Raw genomic sequence first — 24,295 nt, 5'->3', positions numbered from 1 at the left:
TCCAAACTCCCTCTCAGCAGTAGCCCAACACACACGCACGCACACGCGCCTAATTACCATACCTAGGATCCCACGGCTCAGAAACGGCCCCCCTCCATCCATCCGATTGGTCCTCTTCTGTAAACAAGCGGCTGCATATTTAAGCTCCTCGCTGCTGATTGGCTGAAACCGCCGTCACTCCGGTTTGCGGCTCCTTATAAGGTGAGCGGCTCCGGCAGCTGCTGTCACAAAGCTGATGAGATGAAGCTGCAGCAGCACCAGCACCGAGGAGCGACGGGCGCAACTCTACAGTTTTAGCTGTAACTATGATCTCCTTCCCGGATGTCTCCATCTCTTCGATCCCCTTCACTTTAGTTATGTGTTTTTCTTTGTAAGCTTTTTTTTTTTTTTAAATTATCATTTTAATTAGGTTTTTTTTTTTTTTTTTTTTTTTTTTTTTGGGGAAGGGGGGAGCATGTGTTTAATTTTGCGAGGATTGCAGAGGTGCCAGAGGGAGTGAGTTTGGGCACTATGCGCCGCTGGGATCTGATTTGCTCCAGGAAGGCTTATGGAATATTGTAGCCCGGTTTTCCACAACCTGCATGCCTTCTGGTCCAGCCCCGTGAAGAAGAAACTTCTCCTGCTCAGCATCATGTTCGTGGTCTGGGTTTACATGCTCTACTCCTGCGTGGGCTACTGCTCCACCATGCCCGGCTTGGTGATGGTGGACACCCCGCGGGGCAAGGAGACCGCTCCGGCGACGGGCAGGCGGTCGGACCTGGTGTCAAGACTGCTGGCCAAGCCCCAGCCCTGGGAGGACGTGGAGAGCGACTACGAGGAGCCGTCCATCAGGACCGCGGCGTCCAGAGACCTGCTGGACGCGGACAGAGACAGAGTTCCGGATCCGAGCGCCATGTCCAGCTTCTCCAACGGCTCCGGGAGCAAGAAGCTGCCGCAGGCGATCATCATCGGGGTGAAGAAAGGAGGGACCCGAGCTCTGCTGGAGTTCCTGCGGGTGCACCCGGACATCAGGGCCGTGGGAGCGGAGCCGCACTTCTTCGACCGCAACTACGAGAACGGACTGGAGTGGTACAGGTAATAATAATGATGATGATAATTTCAAAATTCGTTATTAATTAAGAGATAAAATCTTAAATAGCTTTTGTGCGCTTATAACACTATGGAAAATTTAAGAGATGGAAGACTTTCAGTGGGGGGAGCTTGTTTCTGTTACTTTTTGACGCACAGCTGCATATTTACATCAATCAAGTTTGGCTTAAGAAGGCGCAATTGTAATCTTTATAATAAATAAGACGGAAAATTGAGCGAATGAAACTGGAATTTAATTCCGATCTCGGCATAATAAAATGAGCAGACTTGCGTCAAATGTGACCTCTGTTCCGCTTTAAGCATTTTTAGCCTCATTAGTGAATCGACGCTTAATTTTTCCGGTTCTCGTAAGCATGTAGCTTAGTTATGTTTTTTAAACATATTTTGACGCTTATATGAAGCTGCTGCAGCCGTCTCAGACGCCAGTTCTGCGATGCGCAGTGATCTCTGTTGGACGCGGCGCAACACTGCACCTCCACCCTCAAGGCGCTTCTGTGTCAACTTTTTTTTAATAGTCGAAGGTGTCGCGGCCCAGTTCGCTGCACTTTCGCACGCAAACACCGGGAGGCTGAATAAACGCGAGTTTATGCTGACTAAAGTTTTGGTGTTGCAAACTCGGACCCTGATTCTGCGATACGAAGCGTCATATTAACTCCAACTTTGCGTTGTTGGGTTTTTTTTTTTTTTTTTTTTTTTTTTTTCCAATTGGATTGGATCTATACTTACAAATCCTACCGACCGCTTTTGTTCTTTTGGAAATTTCATAAAGTGAATATCAGGCAGATCAGGGCTGATTGAAACTTGTATGAATTATTCATCATTCTAACATCCGTCAGGATCCTTGATTGTAATAAACAAGCTGCTGACAGTAAATTTATCTCTTAATTTATATAATGATCTGGAACAAAAAGTGATTACCCTTTGACATAGGTAGAGCTTTTGAGAAAAAAAAATGTTTTCTTCACAAACAGAAATCATGACGTTCATAGAGACTAATTTACATTTAAAACATGCAGTGATTTTCTTATTTATTTTTTTGCTATTGTGAAATATTCTATAGAAACAGTGAAATACCCTGTAATTAACACAATTACAGTACTTTAATAATAAGTCATGATCCTTTTAAGCTCATGTAGACTTCATTTCTGAATTATGATTTTAAGATAGCTACCACATGGCTTTACCTTGTTTTAAAGAGCTACTACTATCATCAACTCTTCGATAAGTGTCTACATTTTAAATCTCTAATATTACCTGAGATTTGAATTGCCGTGCTTCATGAGGGGTAAAAAAACAACAACAAACAAACAAGAAAAAAACAAATCCAGAACCTACTCACCCCTAAGTTTTGTTTGTGCTCCACAAGACCCTGTCAGGAGAAATGTGTGATATGAACTGAGCTTCCACCGTTGGAGTGAAAAATGTGAATTGCTTTGACTGCAGCAAATATAAGCTAATGACATGGGTGTCATGCAGTTCATGCTCACTGAGCCAACGGTTTGTTTTGTAGTGTGAGGCAAATGCTCCAGGAAAGCTTCAGGCTGATCTGGTGGAAAGTCATCAAGAAACTATTGCAATTTGGTTTTCTATTGCATAAGCAGCAACTGTAGCCAGATGCCTGTTTATCAGTAAAAAAAAAAAAAAAAAAAAAATCCAGTTGTTTTTCAGATGAAACAAGATTCGTGTATAAAACCTGCGTTGCCATTGCAATTAGAATCTAAGTCACATTTTGGCTAACTTGTGCGTGTGCAGCGTTTCTTGTTCTGAACTTTTTATAGTGCATTTGTGTTGGAGCATGGCCGGCTGCACTTATCGGTACAAAACAGCACCGTGCATGAATCTTTAATCTTTACTTATTCCTTTCTTTCTCTTCCTGGAGCTTCCTGTAATTATTTTAAGTGAATCTTTGGGCTGTAATTGTTGAAATTTGATCAGATAATTTTACTGGGGGCAGATGCGTACTGGAACACCCCGGTAAAAAAACACAAAAAAATGGGCCCGGCAACGCCTATGTTTTGGGGGGGAAGGAGGGGAAAATAAAAGAAAAGTTGGTGCACTCTTTCATCCTTTTCTACCGTTAGTTTGTCAGTTGGTTCTAAACAGTGTAAAAAGGGGGATTTAGTGAACAAAATGAGGAGACTTTGTAGAATAAAACCCCTTAAACCAACTTTATCCTGTTCATTTACATCATAAAGTGTTAATGTGAGGAGCTGGAGCACTTTCGAGCTTAATTACTGCATTTGTTTGCGCTCAACACAATCAGACGCCATTTGTCTTTAGTAGATTTCACTTATTTGGTCTTTTTTTCCCTATTGTGCACAGGTTTTAAAGCCTAATTAAGGTTAAACTGCGGTTTTTAATCCTCATCAGTTACTTCGACCGTTCGTAAAGCAGCTACTGAAATTACTCGTACATTAAGATCACCTTCTTTATTATTTATTTATTTTTTTGTCTCCACACGGTTAGGGTTTTGCAGGAATAACGAGAACCACCTCGTGTGTTAATAATGAACAAATGGATGTTTAAATATCCAGAGTATTACGCTTCAACAATGTAGAGAGGGTGGAAAAGTTTCCGAATTAGAACCAAATGTTGGGAGCATTTGAAATGGGGACACCAGTCCCTGGCCTTTGTGATGCTTTGTGCGCCTGCTGTGATACAAACTTTGATTTACTGCCACCAGTTTGAAAGTTTTGGGGACTGTGCAGGCAGGCTGCTATTTTATTGTTTCCACCTACGGAGTTTGCAACTGCATGTGGAAAAGCGTCTCTGCAACGTCTCAGGCCGTGAAATTTAATACTGATCTTAAACTCTGGGAAGAAGTCAGGACTTTTTTTTTTTTTTTCCCCTGGTTGCTTAAATTTGTGTTTTAGATTCTAAGTTTACTATAAGAAAAATTATTTGAAAAGCATTTGAGTTGAATTGGATGTTTTAAGGAAGATTTTGTTCAAAGCTTCTTCAGTATAATTGAAAGTGAAATCTGTGATGACATGTTTTTTTTTTTTTCTGGAGAGAAGATGGACAGTGAAAGGAAGTCATACTTTATTCATCACCAAGCCCTCCTGAGTGTAATATTAGGATCTGATACTGGAGATGACTTTGGGGAAAGAGATGGAATTTTCCAGACAGAAGGAAAACAGGAAAAAAAAAAATACAAGAGCTGCATGGCATTGAAATTAAATCTATGGCAGTCTGATCATTTGGACAGAGATTGAGACAGTTATTAGTGTATGAGGGGTTGTGCAACTAACCCTCCTCTTGTTTTGTTTGTTCATTTGCACAATCTCCCAACCCGTCCCCTCCCTCCTTTCCGGAGACGCGTTTATAGCTGGAATTCCACAAAGCGAGTGCGAGAGAGGAGGAGGTGGAGATAACAACTCTTATTGTGGATTTCTGATGTCCTCTGACAGTTTTTATTTGTGCCGAAGACAAAAACATGTGATTCATGCGTTTGACCGAGGGGTCCTCATATCAGGAGGTACACATTTTCACTGTGTGGTCAAGCATGAACCGGCCTAAAGGAACACACATACATTTACAAAGAGGCCGTTGGAGCTCAAAGGGTCACGGTGTGAACAGAAACATTGATTCATTAGTTTCTGTTTGCACCTGTTTCACCATTATGCAAGATGTTTTTCTTTAGCTAAAACAAATATGTATTCTAAAAGAATTTATTTTAAGAACTCTCAAAAACTGTGTGAGATGCGGATAAAAGTTTCTTTTATCGAGTTTGGACAGTTAAAACTTCCATTGTCCAAAACGCAGTCATAAACAATGATAATTACAAACAATTATAAAGACAAATAAAACATTTATTTCAATGAGTAGTTAAAGAAAATGTTATCTTGTATTAAACGGTTAATAAATGTATAGTACTTTGAAATCAGTTTGTAACCTAAATTACAAACTGAAATACATGGAGAAATTTGAGGAAATTTTAGTGTAAAGAATATATTTAATTAACACAAAACAAAGACTAGTGGAAGTCTACGAATTTGTAAGGGAGCCTAAAAAGTGGAGATGTTCTGATTTGTGTTTTGACAGACGTATCTGTCTTGTGTTTAGGCTATGAAGGAAGATGAACTGCCATACATATCTGCTGCTGTAGGGGGCATAGTTCATCGTTGCAGAATTGACACAACTGAATCTACAAAAAAACTGCAGCATCGACCAATTGTAACATAACCTAACCTCATGCTGTGCTATGCGGGGGCTCTGTCTACACTGATAAAGATTCACTCACCTCTCTATACTGAAAACACATGGAGCTTCCAATTTAGAACAGCTTGTTTCTCTCTCACTAATTCAGCTTATAATAATCTATTTGTGTGTGTGTGTGTGTGTGTGTGTGTGTGTGTGTGTGTGTGTGTGTGTGTGTGTGTGTGGAACTTTAACCTCTCTTTCTGAGATGGCCAGTTGATGGTAAAATGTGGAGAGTGGAATTTGCATCCTGATCTGCAAAATCCACTATTTATCCCAATACACATGCGCTATTCAGAATGGGAGCACATCCCTATGAGCACCAGTATTTCAAACATGACAGGACGCTTCCAGCTAGAGGTGTTTTTTTTTTTTTTTTAATGCCAACATACTCTGCAGGATGCAGAGATATACTGTAATACCAAAACTGTATTGTGTAAATGTTTCTTTTTTAAAATTCGGCAAATTTTAATGTTAAATGAAAAGACATGTTGCATATTGTTTGAGAGACATAGAGTGGTTTTAAGTCCAACAGAATGAAATTTACAGAATTAATTCTACCGTCGAATCAATCAGCAACATATTTTTATTCAAATCAGATGAATCAGATTTTTATAAAACATTCAATAAGACTGAAAATAGAGAGAGTTTTCAGATTTGATGCATTAAATTGATATAAAGTAAAAGTGTTTGTATACAGTATATCATTCCTACTTCTGGCTGATCGAATATTAAAACTCTACATTTTATTCTTTTGACAGTAATGCCACTCTGAATCATCCTTCCGTCACTTGAACCCACCCCCCCCCCCCCCTCACCACACAAAAAAAAAACAGCTGAAACATTTTTCCAAAGAGTTAATTTTATTTACTCTCACTGACTGCAGGCCCTTGTCTGTCAGCCTGTGGTCTGTGTTGCTCTTTTCATATTCCATTTAGCCATATTGGCTCAGATGGGGCTTTGATGTATAACTGCTGCTTTGTGGTCTTGCTGTCGTGTCGTGGGCTCTGGTCTCAGCTCGCAGTCAGGGCCCAGGCTGACGCTCCTCCCTTTAGATTGAAACCAGAAGCCAAGTATATGTTGGGGAGGGAGCGTACGGTCGCATGGACTTGTTTTACACAGTCATTTGTGAAAGTATTCACACCTTATGAGCTGTTTTTTTTTTTTTTTTTTTTTTTTTTTTTTTTGAATTTGGTCATGTTAAAACCACAAACTTTGTTTGTTTTTTGTTGGGATTTTAAGTGGTAGGCCAACGCAAAGCAGAGCATAATGAAGGCGAAGGAGAAAAAACAACATGGGTTTTCAAAATTTGGAAATCTAAAAAACGTTTGTCAGGTCCTCTTTATTCCACTCGCCCACAAATAAGATCCATTGCAACCGATTGCCTGGTAGTAGTCCACTTGTTTGATTATTTAATCTCGGTATGAATTCATCTGCTTGGTGCAAAACCTCAGATGTTTGTTCGAGACAATTAGGGAACAAACGGCAGCATAGGAACCAAGGAAAGCAGCAGACATGGCATGGAGGTTCATCTTACACACAGTCAGAGCTAAACTGGAATGGTTTAGATCAAAGCTTGTTCATTTGTTGGAATGGCCCAGTCAAAGTCCAGACCTAAAGCCAGTTGAGAAACTGTGTCAAGACTTGGGGAAAACTAATTTTGGGGGGGAAACCCCCCCCCCCAAAAAAAAAAAAACTCTCATATCTGTTTTCTACTTCGTCAGTATGCACTACCTTGTGCTTAGATGTGACACGAATCTCAATAAGATGCAAAGAAATTTGAAGTTGTGAAGCGACAAAACCTCCGTATGCAGTGTTTGCGCTGCTGAGAAGTTTGTTTTTCACTGGAGCACTTAGTGGTTTGTCAGTCATATGCTGGTTTCTGCTCTGAAACATCACAAGAGTTAATGTTCATGTCTGAGCTGTGCAGCTTCTGTTCCTCACATAATGCGGTTCGAGGCTCCGGCTGTTGTCAGGAGTCTGCTGGGGCTGAATTGGCGCCGTGCTGAGCAGGATGTCTCTCGGGTCTCCCTTTTGTATCTTAGCTGTGATAAAAAAAACACAAAAAAAAAACTCTGTGGAGGTAAACAGACCCACAAAGCAGCATCAGCAGAAGCTACTTAAGGTGCTACAAAGGGACAAGTGGAGCATTGTTGGAAAGGAGGGAGAGACACTGTCAGACTCGGTCTGATTGCGGAAGTCTGCACGGTTTGAGAGCCGTTATCTGTCTCCTCCCTCTCTGATAGTTCTTAAACCGGTGTCGGGTACAGTTCTGGATGGCTGCACGGCCTTTTATCACCTCGCTGCAGGAGCTCTCCTGTTTCCACGTAGGTGACCCGTCCGCTGTTTTGTTGCCACGCTGACCTCGCCCTGCTTCCTTCCTCTGAATGGCCAAAGAGGCCACCTGGTTCTATAGAGTGTCAGTGAAAGGCATCAAGCCCTGAAGAAGAGAAAGGGGGCTGGAGGGAGGGGGGGGGAACAAAAAGCGTGTATTGCTAGTGTTTTCATACATTGGGGAAATGTTGTGGGGTGGCTTGGACAGGCTCAGCTGTGGAACCACAAATAACCTTCGTCTTCAATCACAAAAGGCTGCAACAGTCAAGACGGCGAACACAAATGTCACAGCGACCCGGCTCCTCGGGGATGAGGGGTATTGATCGGTCAGGCCTGATTGGAGGTGATGTATAGAGATGGGTTAAAGGCTTCGGACTGGGGGTCAGACCCACGACTGCTCGCTGACAGAGGCGGCGTGTTGACCATCTGCAGAGATACAGGAAGCTGCAAATCCCTCCATGGATTTTTTTTGGCAACGTGGTTTTTAAAAGCTTTACGGAATTATGCAAAAAGTTTTAAATCACCACTGTACGGAGTCAGACTCAGTCAGACGTGGTCTCAATCAGCGGTTCTCTGGAGGCTCTTTTAAGAGTCCTCAGAAACCCTGAAGGAGTATTGATTAAAAACTACCAAGTGCTCAAAATATGTAAAGATTTTACCACATTGACATCACAAACTTCAATGTTCGTTCTGATTTCAGACCAGCACAAAGCAGCCCATAGTTGTGAATTTAAAGAAAAAGCAATTCATGGCTTTTGGATTTTGTGCATTTCAACTGGATATAGGTCTGGAGTTTAACTAGGTTGACCATTTGATTGGAAGTATGACTGAATGTTTAGGATTATTTTTCTGCTGGAAGGGAAATCTTTACTCTAGGTTCAATTATTTTGCAGCTTCAGGTTTACTTTTTATCGCCTTGATTTGGCTCCGTCCATCAACTCTGACCAGCTTCCCAGTCACCGCTGAAGACGAGCGTCATCAGAATACGATGCAGCCACCGTGCCTCTTTGTGTGGTTTGTGCAATCGGCAGGATGTGCGGTGTTTGTTTTTCCACCACACATGGCGTTTTGTAAGCTGTCTAATCTGTGTCCACTATGTGGATTGTTGCAGATTGATCGTGGGACTTTCTTCAAACAGTTGTTTTGTTGTCGCCACTCTTCTGATGCTACATTTATGAAATCCGCGACAAATGGTTGTCCTGCTCAGATCCTTCCACCTGAGCTGTGGCTCTCTGCAGCCCCTCCAGAGGCACCATGGGCCTCTTGGCTGTTTCTCTGATTAATGCTCTGCTTGTTTAGCTGGATGACTCTTGTTATTGACTCTTTATCTATGCTCTTTTAATATTTGGATAAGAGATTGAACTGTGCCCTGTGGGCCTGGCCTGTTGGTTTAGGTGGACAGCCATGTCTTGGTAATTTTGCGGTTGTGCCAGACTCTTTCTATTTTCAGATGATGGATTAAACAGCACTCTATGAGATGTTGAAAGCTTGGGAATGTAGTTTTGTAACACAACCGTGCTTTAAACGTCCTCCCCAAACAGACCTACCCCGTCCTCTTCATAATAATTCCCTATTTTTTTCCCCCTCCAGTTTGTTCATTATCATATAGAATAAGGGTGAAAATTTAAAAGAAGAATCTCTGCTAAGCGCTGGAGCGGCGAGCGTGTAGGTGCTTCGTCCAGTTGTGGAGAGGAAATCCTGAATCTGGATGATCAGATACTTTAGATCTCAGCTTGTTTCCTGATTCCTGGAACTCCTCGGCTCCTCCAAGACTCAGCCAACCGTACAGCTGACAGCAGGTTCACATTCTCTGCTCAAACCCTCAATAACAACACACACACACACACACACAAAAGAGAGGTCCAGCTCCCAGTTACTCCCTAAAAAAAAAAAAAAAAAAAAAAACTCCCTTAAGCCGTCCCCTTTATGAAAACTTGCTCTCCACTCTTCCAGCTGTGCACTTGTGCCACTGACGAGCAAGAATAGTGTCACATGTTGCGCTCGGTTTGTCCATTCCTGGGCGGGGCTCGTGGGCAGGCCTCGCTGCTCTCGCTCTCCTTTTCGGTCAGCGCGGAGGCCCTCTTTCCCCGCTGCCTAAGCTGGCATGGCCTATTTAAAAACACACACGGTGACCGGGTGGGGGGGAGGTAGAGGAACGGAGAAAAGGCGCTTTTCAAGCCTAAATTACAACCAGTTAATAGTAAAAGGAGTGACCTGTGGAGAGGGGAGTGGCAGCACTGGGGTATGTTGTTTCCCCTAAACCCCCTGCTCCTGTTGTTCAGGGAAGACTATGTGGAAATAGGGGAGTTGGGGTGGGGGGTACGGAGGGAGGTTGACAGGAAGTTTCACACCTTAAACCTTAAACCTTTCATCGTGCTTAGAAATTTCTCATGTGACAACACGCTTTCTAAAAGCTTCATAAAAGTAGCTTTTGTGTACAAGCAGCGAACAAGCCGTCCCTCTGTGAAACGTGTGAATCAGGCCCTTTTAATAAGGCGATAATTTGGATGTTGTTAAACATGTCAGAACAGATCCAGACGCCCTCCCCACGGAGCTGTTGGTCATTCGTGGCAGCCAAATAAACACTCACTGGCGCTTTAGAGCAGTCCACCTGGAGGAGGAGAGAAAGAAAAACTCGTGCTAAAGATAGCTCGGCAGAGGAAGTCCTCGCTCATGTTCTGGGAAGAGAACCTGCCTAGACGCCACACTTGTCCCAGGTATAAAGTCCCAGAGGTGCCCATTAGAGCGCTGCAGAGCAGGTCTGCCTGTGGGAGAGAGGACATGCACGCCGGGCTCAGGCTGAGAGCGACCGAGGTCCCCTGAGGTTTCCATTAGCCTGGCAGTAAAAGAGCAGAGCTCATTAGAAGCCCCCCCGAGTCAAATCTCCCCTCCTGATTCACACTATCGCTTTCTGCTTTTCCACATAAGAGTCATCGGGTTCCCTCGTAAGCGCTGTAAAAACACTTTGACTTCAGGTCAGACAAAGCCGGCCATACGCTCCTCTTCACGCCAGTTGTTGTGCTGCGAATCGCGCAAGTGGCACAAATAACACGCAGGCAGCATCATATTTGGTAAACGGAGTCAAGTTATTCTATTCAAATACCTCCGATTTCAAAGTCTCACGTAAACACTCGTATTTGTGACAATCGAGTCACCATTTTTAATTTATTTTTATTTTCTTTTGATACCAAATTATTATCTATATTGGACGGCTGCTGTGCATGGATGGATGGATGGATGGATGGATGGGTAGCCAATTGACAAATTAATGAATGAGTCGGCCGTCCTTTCCATCATTTAATAATATGAAACTGAAACACAAAAACATAACCTAATCAAAAATATGCAGTAAAAAAATACTAGAAGCAACATAGGCGTAAATCAGAAAATCTCAACACATTGTGTTTCACTGTAGCCAGAAGAAAGATATATTTTTAATGGCTATTGTCAATGCATTACAACAGATACAACAGGTAGGCTGAAATGTAAAGGAAAGCATGGGATTACCAAAGGAATGTGGATGTTTCCCATTTTCCTCTGAATGCAAGCAGGTTAATTGTCAAGACTGGTGCTTTCTGACTCCATGCAGCTAATTACATGTTGGAACGTCAGGCTGTCTTTAGGAATTTGTGAAGCATTAACCTGCAACGACAGCTGCATCGCGAGTGGAAGCAAAATAATAACCTCAACACACGGGGAGATGTGAGTGACATACTTTAAAGAGGAAATCCCCCTCTTCCTGATACACACACAGTATGTAGTTCACCTGTCTTCAAAAAAGGTGTGCATGCCGTTACGGCTGACAGCCAATTCAAACAGGATGCAAAGCAGCTCCCTTCACCGCTTCTGTCTCCGCGCGTCTCGGGAGAACGGAGGGGGTGGCGACATGTATGTTCATCTCGAGTCTGTTTCATCTTTTATTCATCTTCACTGCAGAGAGATCAAGGAGTCATGTGCCTCCTGGTGCATGTCAAGTGTCAGGAAATCAGTCAGAATGCTTGATTCTGCCCACACACACAAATGCTACCACGCATAAGTCTTCACCTGGAGCTTCTCGTTCCTGGTTGCCCGTATTGTTTCCTTCTCCCCCCCCCCCCGCCTCCATTCTTTCACTGTCCATCGGTTTTTTTGCATCCCAGCTGTCAGCCACCCCAGTGCTGATGGAGAAGTGGAACCTGTCGGCCATAGAGGCTGGCAAAAGTATTCAGACCTACAGACGTTTTACGAATGTGTTTTATCAGGGTTTTATTTGTTACATCAACACAAAGTTTAATTGTGAAGTGTAAGGAGAATGATTTGTATGTGTGTTTATTTATTTGTATTAATTTACAACAGAAAATTGGAAAAGTGAATCCGGCATCTATATCCATTCCGGTTTAGTCTGACACCCATTAATAAAATCCAGTGGAATTGATTATCTTCAAAAGTCAGATTTAATCCAGCTGTCCTGGATTGGCCTTAAAGGTTTGTCAGATTAGCATCTTGAAGACCAAGGCACACAGCTTGTGGAGTTTAGTGAAGGGTTCAGTTACACACACAAAAAAGTCCCAAAACCTCTAAAAATAATAATAATAAAAATTTTTTAAAAAAAAACAGCATGGCTTGACTGTAAACCTACCGAGACATGGGCATTCCCTGCACTTTACAAAGAAGATATCAAGAAACTACGGCTCAGGTGAAGGAATCGATGGACGGAAAAGCTGTTAGACAAACGCTAAACAGATCTGGGTCTTGTGAAGGAGTGGGAAGATGAAAAGCATAAAAAAATATATATTTTTTTAGCTACGTTATGCAGGGGTGACATAGCAAATTGATGCAAGAAGGCGCTGTGATCAGCAGGCAGCCAGAGCTACTACGAAATGTGTTCAAATGGAGAAAAATCCTTCCATTTTGCAATTTTACCTTACTTTATGTTGCTCTATTTATATATAACTAGGTAGAAATACTTTTGATTGACATTTTAGCTCTGATCCCTCAGCTAACACCGATTGGCGCCAATTACGAGTGCTGAACAAATTTGGTGGTCGGCCTGAAAGTTTGCATGTTCTCGTCTCGCATCACGTCGGACAAACTCCAAAGATGTTGTTTGAGTGTCGGCAATGAAATGCACCCGTCATTTATGTTTCAAACCAGCAAAGCTTTTTGGGGCAACCTCTTTAAAAGGCAGAAGAGAAAAATGGACGGTACTTGTGTAGGCATTCTCCCCCCGCCCCTCCCCAATTCCCCAGGGGACAGGAGGAGGTACTGCTATTTTCTGCTCGCTGCCATCCCTTTCACCAACTCCTCTGTTTTATTTATGCCACATGGTGGGCTGTCTCACGTCTCTGCAGAGTTATTAACGCTCTGTAATTCCACGCAGGCCCGAAAGATCCTTTATGGCTCTGCACATTCTTGGTTTGCATCCCAAAAGGTGCCAAAGAGCAGCAGATATACTTAAAAACACATTTTGAGAGAGCTCGGTGCAAAATTGAATAATTTGTGCTCGCAGACCGCGATAGTGTCAGAGAGGAATGTCTCGTGCGGCAACAGTTTTCTGTTTATTTCTTTTACTTTGCTATGTCTGATGTTGCCTCCAGAAACCAAGCTGGTTTGATCCCAGAACCAGTCGGGTTGGTGTGTGACCGCAAGCCCTGACTCTCCTTCTCTTGTTGTTGATTCATGGGGCCTGTCACTCACTTTCCCTCCCCTGCTCATATACACACGCACACCCACACGCATTCAGACTGTATGAAGCTCTACTCTGAAGTATCAGACTGCGATTTCTTGATTTCAGTTAAGAAATGACAGCTGGACGGTTCGCGTCTGTTTTGTTTACTCCTCAGGTCGGCGGATTCTCATACCGTTCTGACTTCGTGCAACTGCAGAACGAGGTTCAGGGGGTTTCTGGGAGCCACATTCATCAACCCAGATCAGGACTCCAAATCTAAGCCTCTGAGTTTGAGTGTCAAAGTGTCAGCGGGTTTCTTTTTCTATTTTTTTTTTTTTTTTTTTTTCAGTCTGGGGCCGTTTCCTTCGAACTCCCTTCCTCTTTCCCATCTGATAAAACTGTTATCCATTGAAATTAGGCACACACTGTGAAACAAAAGCGTGAACACTACCTGTTCTAACTCCTCACTCCGAGCCAACCCATGTATCGGTGGCCACAGTTGAAAATAGTCAGCGGTAGCTCCAGTCAGCCTGACATTCCTGTCAGGCTGACTGGACAGGCTGACTTTTGACAACAAGTAATCGGAGGAGGAATTTAGCTGTCAGATGGCTCTTCTCACTGTGGCTGGATGATATTTTCTCTCCTATATGCAGCGTCCTGAGTCTGTGATACTAGGCCAGCCTGAATTATTAATCCTTTTAGCAGACAGATGACTTAGATGGGGGCTTCTGCGCAGCCACTCTCTTGAGTTTCCAGTGACACCTTTACTCAGTGAGGCCTATAAATTTGAAACCTCGGCCTGATCAAGCTGATGCGTCTGTGGCGTTGCATGGAGGTGCCTAATGTCCATGCAAACACAGAGGACAGGCGTATTATATGGCAAGCATAGAGGTAGGCATGCCTCTGCTTTTTGCATCTGCAAACCGCGTCAGAATGAAAGCACAGGCCCACAGATCTCCTCCATCCATCTCTCTTGCTGAATGCTGCAAGACGCGAGTTTTAAAGAAGGCAAGTCTGGTTCTCCTCAGGGAGGAAATGAAGTGTCAAGAAGCTCTCCGTGGTGACATGCTAACACCTGGGCTCAGCTTCAAGTGCTGGAAACGGAGCAAAGATGAACTGTCCTCATTATTCCTTTAATTTACAGCAAGAGTTGTGCTCTGCAGTTAGATGTGATGTCAGACGTAAAGCGCCCGTGAGCCCATATTTCAAAACGCCTGGCTTCTGTGTGCGCTTTCCAAACATTTAGTGAGCAAACGGAATCGTGTGTGGCTTTCATCCGTACGTGTTTTGTTTTGTTTGTGCAATGCAGCTCGAATGTTCTCAAGGGTTTTGGAATTCAACACAGGGACACCTATATGTGACCGAGCAAGTTTTGCTCAGGCTGCTTGTCTGTCAGTGACGTGCAACTTTCATTTTTAGGGAATGAAGTTATTTCCTAATAATGCTTCATGAGAAGGGCTGAGTTCGGAGAACTGTTGAAAAGAAAGAGCTCCTTTCAGAAATCCTATCCCGATTTCCACCCTCCTCTTCTTCCTGTTTGGGAAGCGCCCCTTTTCTATCGAACTTCAAACCCTGATTCCAAGAGGTCGAGGGAACCCTGTAGATCAATGAAGAGGGCAGAAGGGTGAGGAACATGAGGAAAGTTCAGGACTTTCGACAAAGAACATAGCAACTGCCCGATTTTTCTTTTAGATTTTGTGTATTTTATCCTGAAAGGTTGATTCGGCATCCAGCTAATTTACGCACACTGTTTTAGGCGACTACACCTCCCACGAGAGTGCAACTCTCTCTTCAGGGTTTTCCATCCATAGAAACATCTCCAGGCAACCTTAAGAAGCCCGCGACACTAAAACCGCACCCTCTCTTTGCTCGCAGTAACAAAACACCCTCCGATTTGTCTGCATTTAAATAGACAATCCCTAATTTGAGATTCAAATCATTTTCAACTTCCCTGACATGCGAGACATTTGAAAGCATTTTATATTGACGAGAACAATTGTCAAATGGCTTCCTTTCAGAGAATAATGCTGTGACACGGGGAGCTCACTGGCAGCCTGTTATCGTCAAATCAAACATGACAAGTTTGAGGCAGAGGCATCATACAGAAATAACCCTTTTCCTGCCTCCCGTTTGGCTCCGGCAAGACGACGACTCTTTTAAAAAAAACAAGGGGCCAAAGGGCCACGTTGCCGGCCCCGATGTGAGGCCGTCATTTCACAAGGGCCTCTGTGGATTCGGTCTTATCATCGTGTTTGGTATGCTTTTCAACTTGGAAATACCCTCAGAGAGGCGGTTTGGAGAGGCAAACAATGAGAGAGTTCATAGTAAAGCAAATGAATTGAAGAGGGTGATGGTTATTTACAGAACTACTCTTCCTCAAGCCAGACAGTTGGACCCAGAGGAGTCGTTGTTATCTTAGAGGAGCAGGGTGTTGTTTGCACGGTGATTCTGGCACACGCTTCTCTTAAGAGCTCTCCAAAAGGTTTCTCTCACTTGATTTTGAAGGATGGAGAAGTGGTCCACTCATCCTGCCATCAGCACCCGCAACCCTCCTCCCCCTCCTCCTCTTCTTCTTCTTCTTCCTCCAACAACTCCTCTTCACCCTGCCCCCATCCCTGCCCCTCTGCCCCTGACCACTGCCCTGCTCACCCCTGCGCTCAGGAACAATGGTTCACTCTGAAAGAAAAGCAGGAAGAAAGAGGATCCCAGTGTCACAGAATTGCCTGTTTGGCGACGGAATCTCTAAAAGCAGCACCTCATAAATCAAAAAAGAACATAATGGTCATTGTTTCGCCAAGAGCTACTTGTTCCTCCGAAATCCCCCCCCCCCCCCCCACCTCTTTTTTTTTTTTTTTTTTTTTTTTTTGGCAGAAAGAGTAAGCAAAGTCAGAGGTTGGGATTTTTTATTAGTGGGGGTCCTTTTCTTGTCGATTTGGCGCTTTTAGGAGTTTCCTTACCACTTTTCTTTCTCTCTTGCTGTCAGACCATCCCCTTGCTTTGTGCTCCTTCAACCCCCACACCCCCCCCCCCCCAACCAGATGTTTTTTTTTTTTTTTTTTTTCTCCCCAAAAAAAAAGGCATTCCCTGAGCTTGGATCAGCATAATCTGTCACTTTGCACATTGTAACTCAGGCCTCCTCCCTATCTCCACGCTGCATTGTCGCGTTGAAATCGGATTAAATGGGAAGCCATTTGCCTTCTCTGGTTAGTCGTGGACTCTTTTTGTATGTTGGCACAGGGAATGGCGAAAAGCTTGAAACCGATATCGCCATTGTGCATCAAGAGAACGACAAACAGTCAGGCATGTTTGGGTCGCACTCCTTGATGTGCTGCATAAACAGTTTGAGTCTCGGTCCTGCAGCTTTTTAAAAGCATTTTATTTATTTATTTATTTTTTTTTATCTGCAAAAATGGGGTGTGCTCCTTCATAAAAAACATGAACCGGATCTGTTTTGATTACAATGGGCTACTAATGAGCCTCTGCATTTGATTTATTCACCCCTCTGATGTGTCAGCAATCAAGATGATGTTATCATAATTAGATCACTGGCGCTGCATTGGGATTACACAAATCTGCCAACACCATTTCCATAAAGCATTTTAATGGCTACCTAGCAATACCTTTGACCCCCCCTCTCCCCTCTCAACACAGAATCTTTTTCATTGAGATTGTTGCATGCTAATCTTTGCTTTGACAAATAGCTAATGCTGTATGAATTAGCCATTAGCTAGCTGGACATGAACTAAATTTAAGCGTTTTCATGTGTATTTTGGAGCAGCGGCCCAGGCTCTGGGGACAGATTGCAGGATAGTGGGTGCACATGAAGCCTCCATTTTTCACCTTTCAGTCAACATACGTTTTAGGACTACAAAAGGATTAACTGTATTTGTGGTGTCAAAACAGTAGAATATGAGTGTTAAAGCCTTGAACAGGATGGAGCAGCAATCTTATCTGTGACCGTGTACAACCCGATGTCGGTGTTTTCTGTTTTCGCCAACATACCATCTTTTTTTCTTTTTTGTCCTGATAATTTTTTTGATTGTTCCTTGTTTTACTTAATTAAAAGTCACAAGAAAGCACTTAAAGAAGCTGATGCGTTATTAGTTGTCACCAAGATCAAAAGGCCTGCATATGAAGCATAAAACAAGTTATCTAATCAGCAAATTTGGTCTTCAACAAAATTTGCAGCAATAGTTGCTAGCATAAGATAATAAAGTCTTCATCAGCAACCTTTACAAACATTTTCTGGGTTTTATGAGGAGGCTTTAGAGGCCTCTGTCTAAAAAAAGGATTTTAGAGACTTGTTATGCAACACTCTGGGTACTTTACTGAACTAACCAGGTACTTTTAGGGAAATTATTGCTCACTCCTTCAGAACTCACTAGGTAAATTCAGAGGTTACTGGAAACTGCCTGTCAATTTCCAGAAGAGTGCCTGGTACGTTTAGGGGAAAGTAATCAAAACACATTGGCCGAGTAAGGTTGGTAGCCAGTAAGGTTGTTAAAGTAACCTTTAAGTTTCCAGAAACTACTCTCCAAGTACCTGTTAAATTTCCCTAAGAGAGTTTCTGCTAGGTTATGGGAAAGTAGCCAGAATGTTCCAAAGAGTAAGCTCTAATTTTAATGAAAGTTCAGGTTTTATTATAGTAGTTTACCACAGTGTTTGTACATTTAGAAAAATTTACCACAATACAAAACAAACTGAGAGAATACACCAAACTAGACCTTGAAATAGTTTTTTTTTTTTATTATCTGATTGGCCATGTCTTAGAAAAATCAGAGAGCTCATACCTTGAACCATTAAAAAAAAATATATATATATCATTCATGCTACATCAAAGTATCTGTGTTCCTTTCTGGTCTAGTTTATCAAAATGGGAAAAGCAACTTGAGATACAGGACAGCTCTTAACACTGTCATCATAATGAAGCCTCTGCTCTTAGTCACTACTTCTGGAATCCAGTACAAAAAAAAAAAAAAAAACACTTTCGCTTTTCCTTCAAGAGTAGTGTCTTTAAGTAACACTTCATTATTTATTCACACTTCAAAGCCTTCCAAAGAAAAAGCCTTCTCATATCAGATAAAATTAAATCCTTTCTTGTGTGTGTATGTGGCAACGCTATCAACTTTCATGGGTTATTTCTTTTTCTTTAAATTATATTTAGTTTTTTTTTTTTCTTTGGTGAGACACAATTGCCTGCAGGCGAGTCAGCAATGCAGATTATCTGGTGTATAATGTGGAGCAAAGCACTTTTGGGCATCTAGTAAATGGATTCCACAAAACTATAATAAGAAGAGAAAAATATTGTCATTCTAATGTTTTTCTTGGTTTAACAAAAATGTATTAGGCACCTATAATTAGACGCATAATTGTAATTCCTTCGTTTTCTGTTGCTTTCAAAACTGCTAACTCTATCAACTGATCTGCAGTACACTTTACATATCCTTGTGCTTAGAATATGAACTGGAAATTGACCTAAAAGAAATCGGCATCAACGAGTCAAAACAACTCTAAAAACGTTGAACTCCAGATTGGCCACGTTCAAAACCTTCCACAGCAGCTTCACTGTGGTTGGTTGTGCTGTAATAACGGGTTTCTGTCTCTTGTCAGAAGCGAGATATCTTATGAGTGACTAAGCTTGTTGATGTTGGAGAGCTGCCTCCACTAATAGGTTTTTAAGCCCTACAACAAGGCTAAACAGGCTCAGTGAGTCATTGATTACAGAACGCGGAGCACTCCATCAAGTTGATTACATTATGCAAGACCTTTCTCAGATTTGTTTCCCCTCTCTAAACATTTTTTTTGTGTGCTTTTTCTTCTTCAGGGATCTGATGCCAAAAACCCTGGAGGGCCAGATCACCATGGAGAAAACGCCCAGCTACTTTGTGACCAGAGAGGCCCCCGCGAGGATATCGGCCATGTCCAGGGACACCAAACTGATCGTGGTAGTGAGGGACCCCGTCACCAGAGCCATCTCCGACTACACGCAGACTCTGTCTAAGAAGCCCGATATTCCCTCTTTTGAGAGTCTCACCTTCAAAAACAGGACTACGGGGCTCATTGACACCTCTTGGAGCGCCATCCAGATCGGCATCTACGCCAAACACCTGGACAACTGGCTGCAGTACTTCCCCATGGACCAGATCCTCTTTGTGAGCGGCGAGCGTCTGATCAGCGACCCGGCCGGAGAGCTGGGCCGCGTGCAGGACTTCCTGGGCCTCAAGAGGATCATCACAGACAAACACTTTTACTTCAACCAGACCAAGGGATTCCCATGCCTCAAGAAGGCAGAGGGCAGCAGTAAGCCCCACTGCCTGGGAAAAACCAAAGGGAGAACCCATCCGAACATTGATCCCGAGGTGGTGCAGAGGCTACGGGACTTCTACAGGCCCTTCAACATGAAGTTCTACCAGATGACAGGACATAACTTTGGTTGGGATTGAAGTCAAAAAAGACATTTTTTTTTGTTAATTTTCTTATAAGAGTTTTTTTTTTCTATGTAATTCATTGGCAAAAAAAAGGTGGAGATATTGCTATATATATGTAAAATGTACAGAAATCTATTTTATAATAATTTATTTTTATTTCTAAGCAATTAATTCACTAAGCTGCCTAACCAGATTTGTACATAACATCTGACCCATGTGTTTTAACATTCCTCATCTTAGGTTGGATTTCTCTGGCTCCCCACCTGTAGTCCTGTAAATTCCTGGTGCTGCACAACGCAGACGATCAGCAAAGACTGTAGTCGAAACTGTTTTAGAATAACTACTAAGGTAGAGATGCATCCATCAGTCGGCAGAGGTCAGAATTGCCCGATCGATTCCCTTGATCATCTCTAATCTGCGATCGGCAGGTCAAATACTGAATTTGATTTCTTTTCCCCTTATTAATTAAATGCATCATCGCTAAGAATTCCCTCTTTTAAAACCCAAAATGCACAAGCAGACTGTGTATTTTGATGCAGATTTTTTTTTTTGTTTTGTTGCCGTTTAAAGATAAAGATTGGAGATACATGGTTTTATGCATGAAATGGGAACATTTTATAATCCCTTTATTTTCTTTTTGTTGGATTCAAAACTGCTACCTCTGTTTTATAACTTTTATGCGTCACAACCCCTTTGAAGAAAAAATCAAGATCGGCACGTCAGATTTCAGTAAATATCAGTATCGGCTTAGAAAAGCGCGATCGGTGCATCTCTATGTAAAAAAAGCGCCATATTACGGGTACAGAGTGCTCACAGACGTGGAGAGCACCTATTTATGTGCATTCTTAGTTATAGTTGTTGTATAACTTCATCCTGTCACAATGTGCTTCAGTTCATTCATACAATCCGGTTTTCAGGTTCCTTGCATAGGCCTGAGCAGCAGAACTCGTCCTTTTCCACCCGGTAACTGGTTGATCAATAGACCTAATTGATACTCATTGTGTCACTCACGCTTAAAGTATACAGCTGCCCTTTTATTTTCAGTACTCCTGCTGTCTGCTCTAATGAGTGACCCATCCATCAAACAGTAAATCCCATTTCAGACCACGTAAGGCTCCATGTTAACATTATGCTAATCGGGTAAAGGTAGCCGGCAGATCGATTGGGCCTCCCCGTTCACTGCTCCGCTGGCTCAGAGCCAAGCTCCTGCCCTATCTGCTCAGAGCAAAGGTCACGCAAAGTCTCAATCAAATTTCCTTGATTTGTTGAGGAGAGGGAGGCGGGTCAGAGGGAGTGCGTGCCTTTCTTTTCACTGTGAAATGGAAAACCTTTGCAGGTGGCCGGAGATGCATATCTGCGAGAGCTCTAGCATACAGATAGGAGAGATGAGAAACACAAACGCCTCGCTTAAATGCCACTTGTTCCAACAGAAGAAGTCCATGTGGCGTGGTTTTTGGTCGCAGACTAACCAGTTCAAAGGAATAAAAGATTTGTTTTGTTGTTGTGAAGCACTCATGCCCCAACACGAAGAGTCGTGCAGAGTTTCCGTGTCCAACCTGTGGTGTCATCACAAAATCCCATTTTCATTCATTCATTCATTCATTCATTCATGGCTTACATCTTCTTGCAGAAGTATTCATACCAGCTTTTTTTTTTCTTAAGTTTTCACATTGCAACCCCAAACTTTTATGTGTTTTTTTTATGTGACAGACCAACACAAAGTAGTGGACAATTGTAACTTTCAAAGAAAGATGTGTGATTTTCAAAAGTTTTACAGGTGAAAGTTTGTGAAGTGTGACGTGAATTTGTGCTCACTCCCTTCTGAGTCAAAAACGTGCAAAAATCTTTTGATACACATCAAGAGAATGACTTTTACCCACTTCTCATAGCAAAATAACTAAAGTTGCCACCATCATGTTTCAATGTGGGTATAGTGTGTTCAGTTATGTGCATTGTTTTATCTCAGCTTCATATAGCCGTTAGCTCGGATACACACGGCACACTTTTCAGATATCTGTAAAATCAATTTTTAAAGTTATTTTTCAATCATTTAGCAATCATTTACTACTGTTTTAGTCTCACACATTAGAAAGTGACGCTAATTATTTTAATGTAACCCAATGTTTCAAAGTTCAAAGGGTATAAATACTTTTGCCAGGCACTAAATATACTTTATGCCTTATCCATATGTTATATGTTCACCTTTCACCAACTCATCTCAAATCTCAACTTGTTGCCAAAAAAAACTTTTAAGTTGCTGTCCCGTTTTATACAATTTACTCTCTGCTTTTTTTTTTTTTATCTCCCTTTAGTTTGAGTTTTTGTCTTTCTACTTGAATTATTGATATGCAAGATTGTGAGGATGTAAAGTTACCAGTCTTTGACATTCTGCAGCGGGGGGAATGCTACCATAAAGGCACAGAGTGGCATTTATGTGACCTACTGTGCAAAACTATGCTATGCACGCCTGGTGTAGTAGTCGTTTTTGTCAATGCAGGAATTATAGGAAGGGGTTGTCGGCATCCGGAGAGGGTTTTATGTGTTTACATGGAGCTCAGGCTGAATGTACACAAGCTATACTCACATTAACTTTAAAGGTAATATTGCCACTCCACCGCCCAGTTTATCCAGTTTCTTTTTTTTTTTTTTTTTTACGTTTTGTGCCTCTCTAACCAATACAATTAGCCTGTTTCATTTATTTAAGAAAATGGTCACTAAACTGGTTACTTCCCCTTTTTTTCAGTTGAAACTAGCTGTCTCCACCCAACAGCTGTTAGCAGGGGGAATTTTCTTTTTCTTGTACTTTCTTTTGTGTTCACTCTGAGTAATGATACTCCAAGTGAGAATTAGTCTCCATCAACCCTTCGCTAGTGCAAAGTTTGAGCATAATTATTGATGACTTCTCCTATCAAACCGTCCTGTTCTGGAAGGAAAAGCCAGATATTTTCCTTAAGACTTAAAGGTGTACTGCAGTTAACTCTGGAGGATCAAACCAATGCAGTCATAGGTGACCTCTGGCTTTCTGCGTTGTTTATGGTTGAGTTTTATTCAACCTGTTCTAAGATCTAAAACTGTTAAAAATGTTTCTTATCTGCATATGATATGATTTAGACTAGCAGATCTGTATGTACAAAAAAAGGAAAAAGACATGAAATTCAAGTATTTTGTTGTATGTACATCAAAGGAATTAATTTTACACAACAAAAAAGCAAAAATGGAACAGATGTTTCTAGATGAATCAATAATGAACATTCATAATATTTCTTTTTATGAAGAAATAAAGTATATATTTTACCAAACTATCATCGAAGTGACTTTTCTTTCCTTCATTTTCCTACAAAATGCAAATATAAGTTGAGTGCTGAGTTTTAGCACAGCTTTACCAGAGGTGTCAGTAAATGTGAAAGGTGCTGTTGACGCCAACTATCTCTGAAATTGAAACCGACAATTCTTTGAAAACGTCTAAAAATTTCCCCAAAAAATAAGGGGCACATCAGCAGAATTGGGGTTTTTACCTATGAGAGCCCAAAGTGACAGAAGCACAATGAATAGTAATGCTCTGGAAAAATCACACTCCGGTTAGTTGAGACCGACATTGAACTGCTGGGCTTGCATGCAACACACTATAATTGGTTGAAAGCCAACACTGCACATCACTATGAACATTCCATACAAATACTCTAAACATGGAGCCAGATGCCGCAGCTGCTATGAGGTTCATGTCCAAGAACGTTTGTTTTTGCTTATACAAAGCAAGTCCTTTGTTCTTGTAATCAGACACACGCACACACACACACACACACACACATATATATATATATATATATATATATATATATATATATATATAAGCACTTTCATATCAGCAATAACAGCTCGCTGTGTTTTTACAGACTTCTTTTGCATTCTGCCCCTAAGGAGCTCCGTGCCAGAAGGCCACACCTGGGCATCACCTGTTGACTATTTTCCAGACAGTGGAATAACTTGCATCAAATTCCTTTGGGACCTATTTAAATTTACTCATAAGCTGCAACCACCGTCTCTCCAAATGTCTCAGACAGCTCTTTTGATCTTACCATGGTGTTTACTCTTTCAGCACTTGGGAGGCTTATGAAGCTAAATGTCTGAGGTTTGAACAGGGCAAACCTCCTTCAAAATGCTAACTAATGATATTCTAACTATGTGCATCGTGACTTAATGCTTAAATTCTGAATCTGCACAGGGTGTTTGTTGCTAGCTAAATGTGTCACCATGAGTTAACAGGCAGACTTATGTTACTTAGTGGTACATTGTCCCTTAAAAGACACAACTAATAAATAAATAACAAATATGACCTAATTTGAATGCCACTGTGCAATTTTAGATATGTTAAAAGTGGGTAACCTGATTTATTACAAAGTAAAAAATAATAATAATAAAAGTAATATTAAAACTGACATTAAAAAATACAGTGACAATAATGGGCTGCATAATTAAAGGATGTATATTTTCTTTTTTTTTTTTATCAGGGATGGAGGTGAATCCATAAGTAGTTTATACACTTAATTTCAATCGCATGCGCAGTAAAATTTCAATCGCATACGTAGAACTCCCCTCT

General features: G+C 41.9%; 1 protein-coding gene across 1 annotated transcript; it reads left to right on the top strand.

Moving 5' to 3' along the window:
• Window positions 1-227: 227 nt before the first annotated feature.
• On the top strand, window positions 228-23,000 carry hs3st3b1b (heparan sulfate (glucosamine) 3-O-sulfotransferase 3B1b). Its single transcript, XM_015055179.1, has 2 exons — window positions 228-1,074; window positions 19,095-23,000. The coding sequence occupies exons 1-2, from the start codon at window positions 548-550 to the stop codon at window positions 19,711-19,713; spliced, it is 1,146 nt and encodes a 381-aa protein (XP_014910665.1). The 5' UTR covers window positions 228-547; the 3' UTR covers window positions 19,714-23,000.
• The last annotated feature ends 1,295 nt before the right edge of the window (window positions 23,001-24,295 follow it).

This window comes from Poecilia latipinna, unplaced genomic scaffold (assembly GCF_001443285.1).
Source record: "Poecilia latipinna isolate Pla-1442-1.1 unplaced genomic scaffold, P_latipinna-1.0 Scaffold1301, whole genome shotgun sequence".
Classification (NCBI taxonomy): domain Eukaryota; kingdom Metazoa; phylum Chordata; class Actinopteri; order Cyprinodontiformes; family Poeciliidae; genus Poecilia; species Poecilia latipinna.
Note: the sequence above shows the minus strand (reverse complement) of the source record. Positions and strands in the feature narration are given on the sequence as shown.

Excerpts from the sequence above, each read along its gene's own strand:
- hs3st3b1b (XM_015055179.1), top strand. The coding sequence starts at position 548 with ATGGAATATTGTAGCCCGGTTTTCCACAACCTGCATGCCTTCTGGTCC. Across the intron at positions 1,075-19,094 it reads AACGGACTGGAGTGGTACAG|GGATCTGATGCCAAAAACCC; the intron begins GTAATAATAATG and ends TTTCTTCTTCAG.